This window comes from Myotis davidii, unplaced genomic scaffold (assembly GCF_000327345.1).
Source record: "Myotis davidii unplaced genomic scaffold, ASM32734v1 scaffold1476, whole genome shotgun sequence".
In the NCBI taxonomy this organism is placed as follows: domain Eukaryota; kingdom Metazoa; phylum Chordata; class Mammalia; order Chiroptera; family Vespertilionidae; genus Myotis; species Myotis davidii.
Window position 1 is genome coordinate 403,491 of NW_006287253.1, and position 5,359 is coordinate 408,849.

At 64.3% G+C, this 5,359-nt stretch overlaps 1 protein-coding gene across 1 annotated transcript in view; it reads left to right on the forward strand.

Annotated features, from left to right (window-relative positions):
- PFKL (phosphofructokinase, liver) overlaps nt 1-4,815 on the forward strand; it is a 19,415-nt gene extending 14,600 nt beyond the window's left edge. The window contains exons 13-21 of the mRNA XM_006758989.2: nt 239-309; nt 964-1,051; nt 1,623-1,775; nt 2,172-2,336; nt 2,723-2,784; nt 3,013-3,124; nt 3,744-3,843; nt 3,922-4,027; nt 4,285-4,815. Coding sequence (XP_006759052.1) covers nt 239-309; nt 964-1,051; nt 1,623-1,775; nt 2,172-2,336; nt 2,723-2,784; nt 3,013-3,124; nt 3,744-3,843; nt 3,922-4,027; nt 4,285-4,432 — 1,005 coding nt within the window. The 3' untranslated portion in view covers nt 4,433-4,815. The remainder of the gene's footprint in view (nt 1-238; nt 310-963; nt 1,052-1,622; nt 1,776-2,171; nt 2,337-2,722; nt 2,785-3,012; nt 3,125-3,743; nt 3,844-3,921; nt 4,028-4,284) is intronic.
- Nucleotides 4,816-5,359: the final 544 nt, after the last annotated feature.

A 5,359-nucleotide genomic window follows, 5' to 3' on the forward strand; every position in this document is an offset into this window, starting at 1 on the left:
ACAAACCAGGGGCTCTGGATGCCGAAACGCAGGCCCATGAAGAAGACAGATCGGAGGATGAGGGCGAGGGGCGAGCTCCCGGGGAGGGGAATGGGTCCAGGCCGGCTGCCTGGGCCAGGCTCCCCGGACCCTGCTGTTCCCTGTGGGCATGCTGCCCCTGGGCACAGGGCCGTCATCTGAGGTGGAACCCGTGAGCACCTCTGGCCTGTCCCCTTGAAGCTGTGCCTCCCTCCTGCAGGTGCAAGAGGTGAGCTGGCACGACGTGGCCGGCTGGCTGGGGCGGGGAGGCTCCATGCTGGGCACCAAGAGGTGAGTGGCTGGCAGCTGGCCCCCATGGGCGGCTGGGCGACCAGGGTGTAAGCTCAGCGGGGAGAATGGGGGCTGCAAGGGGAAACCCACCCTGGGCCCTGGGCCAGGTCCCCCTCTGGCTGGTGACCTGCCAGGGCATGCTCTGCAGGGGTTCTCAACCTTCTGGCCCTTTCAATACAGCTCCTCATGTTGTGACCCAACCATAAAATTATTTTCGTGGCTACTTCATCACTGTCATGTGGCTACTGTTATGAATCATCATGTAAATATCTGATATACAGGATGGTCTTAGGCGACCCCTGTGAAAGGGTCGTTCGACCGCCAAAGGGGTCGCGACCCACAGGTTGAGAACCGCTGTGAGCCTCCGGCCTGGGCTTCCTGGCTGAGGGCTCACCTGGGGTCAGCTGTGCACGGGAAGGCTGCTGGGCGGCCCACGTCTGCTCAGAGCTCACTTAGGCCATGCGGGGGAGGGGCTCCTCCACCACCTGACAAGTTCCTGGCAGGGGCACTGTCGGCCCGTGCCCCATATGCCTCAGGCACTAGCCTCTGCTTCCGCCTGTAACCAGGTCAGGTGCAGGTCAGTGCAGTGTGTGCACTTCCGGCCTGGCGGTCTGTGCAGACACTGAGTGTTCGTCTCACTGTCTCCCACTGCAGGACGCTGCCCAAGAGCTACATGGAGAAAATCGTGGAAAACATTCGCAAGTACAACATCCACGCCCTGCTGGTCATCGGAGGCTTCGAGGTGAGGCCCCCGCAGGGGTGCCGTCTGGGCTGCTGAGGTGGCCCTTCCAGGAACCCCGTGTGCAGGGAGGTTCTTGGCAGGGTCCAAGGAAAGCGGTGTTTGGTTTGGGGAGGGTTTTTGCCTTAAGGCTTCGCAGTTCAGATGAAAGCTGGCAGCCCCGGCGCTGGGGTGGGGGGAGCAGGGCAGGAGGAGGAGCAAGGCAGCTCTGGCTGAAGGACAGGGAGCAGTTCGCGTCTGGCCCCTGAGGTGGGGGTGGGGCACTCTGGGCAGGAGGCCTGTGTGGTGGCCGCGCACAGGGTGGTCTTGGGTGGACTTTGAGCAGTGGGCACTGCTGTGTGACCCGGGTGCTGGCAGCCCTCGTGACTGGCAGACGCTCTTGCTTTCCCCGGAGGAGCCCGAGCCCCCTGCAGACTGCAGGGAGTGGACGGGGTGGGGGCAGGCCCTGCCGGCCTCCTCCCTGTCCTCCCTGGGCCCCACTTTCCCTGGCCCAAGGGGCTGCAGAGCCCCTGGGTGGGGCCCGTCCCCCTGCCCCAGCCCAGCCTCTCTGGTCCTGAGCCCCCGCCCCCCACAGGCCTACGAGGGGGTGCTGCAGCTGGTGGAGGCGCGCGGCTCCTATGAGGAGCTGTGCATCGTCATGTGCGTCATCCCAGCCACCATCAGCAACAACGTGCCCGGCACAGACTTCAGCCTGGGCTCCGACACCGCCGTCAACGCCGCCATGGAGGTAGGGAGGGCCTCCTGGTCCAGACCCCAGGAACCTAGGTGTTTTATTTCCTTTTGTTCGATTCTCTATTTAACGTTACAATTCTCTTTCACACGCTGAAGTGTTCCGAGTTAGGGTTATTATGTCACATTATCCTTGGCATCCAAGGCCACAGTCACAGTGACCTACACCGGCCGCAGTGCCCCCGCGTGCAGGTCAGGGAAGACCTCTGAGCGAGTCCCTGGCCGCACTAATAGAAGCCAGTGGCGCTCCTGTCGTCCCCGGGGCACGTGGGGCATGGGACTGCCCTGGCCTCCTGTGACCCTCAGTCAGCTTTGGGGAGAGGCCTGGTCTCCGCAGCATAGCGGGTCCCGGCTGCCCACTGGGGAGGACCCTGACCACCCCTGGCCCCCCCAGAGCTGTGACCGAATCAAGCAGTCGGCCTCGGGGACCAAGCGCCGGGTGTTCATCGTGGAGACGATGGGCGGCTACTGTGGCTACCTGGCCACCGTGACCGGCATCGCCGTGGGGGCCGACGCCGCCTACATCTTTGAGGACCCTTTTAACATCCAAGACTTAAAGGTGAGCTGAGCCTCAGCCCCCTCCCTCCGCGGGGCTGAGTGGGTCCCCTCCTGGTGCAGAGGCTGGGCCCGGCCACGGAGCCACGGCTCAGCAGGCTGGGGGCTCACTGCCTGTGAGGGGGCCTGGCCCGTGACCCTGCACCCCTTTCCTCCTGCGTCTCCCACTTTGTGTCCATGTTGTGGCTCCCGTGGCCTCATGCCCCAACCGATACCTCTCAGCGCCCCCTGCCACCTGCAGGCCCCCGGGCACCCCCCATCACCTCTGGTCACATTGGCTCCAGCTGTCAGTCTGAAATATTCCTGCCCAGACAGCCTGCCGTCTGGCTGCAGCGGGACAGTGATGGCTGCTGCCCCAGCCCCGGCTCACCGTGTCACTCACTCCTGCAGGCCAATGTGGAACACATGACGGAGAAGATGAAGACAGAGATCCAGAGGGGCCTGGTGCTACGGTGAGGCCGCGGGTGGGCCTGGGCCCCGGCAGGGGGAGGGTCGGCCCAAGCCTCGCGAGGCAGGTACTTCCAGACCCTGGCTGTGGGTCAACAAGGTGGAGCTGGCCTTGGAGAGGGGTGGGTGGGGTCAGCATTCCCAGAGGCCCGTGGCCTGACCCAGCAGGCTCAGCAGTGAGCGAGGCCTGAGCCGGCCCCCACTTCACTCAGGCCTCCTCTTCCTCTCCCCAGAAACGAGAAATGCCACGATCACTACACCACGGAGTTCCTGTACAACCTCTACTCCTCCGAGGGGAAGGGCATTTTCGACTGCAGGACCAATGTCCTGGGCCACCTGCAGCAGGTAGGGCGTGGGGAGTGCGGCCCCTAACCCCCTGCCTCCCTCTGCACCTGCGCGAGGGGTCAGGACACAGCAGGATGAGGTCTTCCTTTGTGCACATCTTTGTGGAGCAGGTCATTGGCTGCTTTGTCCTCACCCCCCAGGCAAAGTGCTCATCATCTTCAGGTGGGGAGACCATGCTCCTGTCTGCTGAGGCCTCCCCACCAGCTAGGAAGGGCCAGGGCCCCTGTGGTCACCTCCATGCCATATTCCCACCCTGCATTAGCCTCCTAGCGGCCCTGCAAGGAGCTGGAGCTGTGGGGTTTCCCAGCCTGATGTGAGGGCTGTGTGCACCCTGAGGCTGCTCTCCCCTGGGTGTTCCTTGCTCACAGGGACCTATCTGCTGCCACATGCATAGTCCCACAGAGTCATCCCATCTGGTGACTAACTAGTCACTGCCTTGGCCTCTCGAAGTGGCTTTTAGGCCAGATTTGAGGTGGAAGAGGGACAGGGGCGCTGCAGACAGGGGGTATGTGTGAGAGCGAGGTCACAGCGGGGCTAGTTTGGGGACTTGTGGGGACTAGGCCTGCCTCGGCTGGCTCTCCTCCCTGCTGGCCGGTAGTCTCACCCACTGTGTCTGCAGGGCGGGGCTCCAACCCCATTCGACCGGAACTACGGGACCAAGCTGGGGGTGAAGGCCATGCTCTGGATGTCCGAGAAGCTTCGGGCCGTCTACCGCAACGGTATGTAGGGTGGCGGCTCGGCGGACCGTGCCTCGGCCAGGCCTTGGGGGTGGCTGCAGCACATGCCTGTGTCCACAGGGCGGGTCTTCGCCAATGCCCCCGACTCGGCCTGCGTGATTGGCCTTAAGAAGAAGGCGGTGGCCTTCAGCCCTGTCACCGAGCTCAAGAAGGACACTGACTTTGAGTGAGTCCCTCGGAAGTGAGGGTGGACCCGGGGCCCTGACTCCCCCAGGCTGGTGTGCTGGGACAGGGGAGGGTTGGGGTGTGCCAGCTGGACTGTCAGGTCCGAATGCACAGGCTTCCCACTCTGCCCCTGGAGCTGAGCCCGTCCTGGGTGCAGGCCCCGGAGGGCCACCACTGCCAGGGGCCACTCATGTCGGGGGCTGGGCAGGGTCCAGGGTTCAGAGGAGGTGCCCTGACCCCGGTCCCGCCCGGCCCCAGGCACCGCATGCCCCGGGAGCAGTGGTGGCTGAACCTGCGGCTGATGCTGAAGATGCTGGCGCACTACCGCATCAGCATGGCCGACTACGTGTCCGGGGAGCTGGAGCACGTCACCCGCCGCACCCTGAGCATCGACAAGGGCTTCTGAGGCTGCCCCGCCCTCCCCGCCAGGCTGCTGCCCCTGGCGCCTGCGGGCAGGCAGGCAGTGGGCAGGCTGTGGCCTCAGCCTTGCCCTGGGGGATCATGGCCCCATCCTCCAGGACAGAGCACCCCGGGTACCACCTTCCATTCCAGGGGGACACGGGACATCCTAGCTTGGACAGCACTGCCCTTCCTCCTTGGACCCCTGCATGGTCCTGAGTCTCTCCACATGGTGGCCCTTCGCTCTCACCGGCCCTTGGGGTCCAGCGCCGTCTGTGTGCCAAGGGGGTCTGTCCCCAGGGGCCTTGCTGTGACCCTGCTCCTGTGCACTGGACACTGGCTGAGCAGAGCCTGCCATCTTTTGTAGGAATAAACTCACCCGACAGTGGACGCTCAGTCTCTGCAGAGCAGGGCCCGTGGGACAGGAGGGAGGTCGGGCCTGATGGTCGTCGGCAACCGGTTGGCTCGGGGCTGTCCTGTGGCTCCAGGGCCAGTCTGGGTCTCGGAGACATGCACCCTCTTCCCAGGATCCACACTCGCTTCCCAGATCCGGAGGCCCCTCTGCTGATGGGGTGACCTGAGCCTCCACTGGCCCTTCCTGAGCCCCTCATCTCTGTCCTAAGGGGTGACCTGTGTCCCCCAGCCCTGCCCTAAAGGTGACATGCCTGGCCTCCCCCAGGATGAGGACTTCTGAGCCTGGTTCCTGGGCTCCGAGTCTGACCTTGAACGGTCCCCCAGACTTAGCCTGGACTGGGGTCTCTGAAGCAGAGCCAGGGGTCCCGGTCAGGGCATTGGCTGATATGAGTGAGGTTGCTGGGAGGCCCTGATCGGGGGTGACCAATGGGAGGGGGAAACAGCCAGAAACTTCATCACCACCGCCACGGGCGGTAGGCTGATCCATCAGTTCGGGGCAAGGAGAGCCTCGATTCGCAGC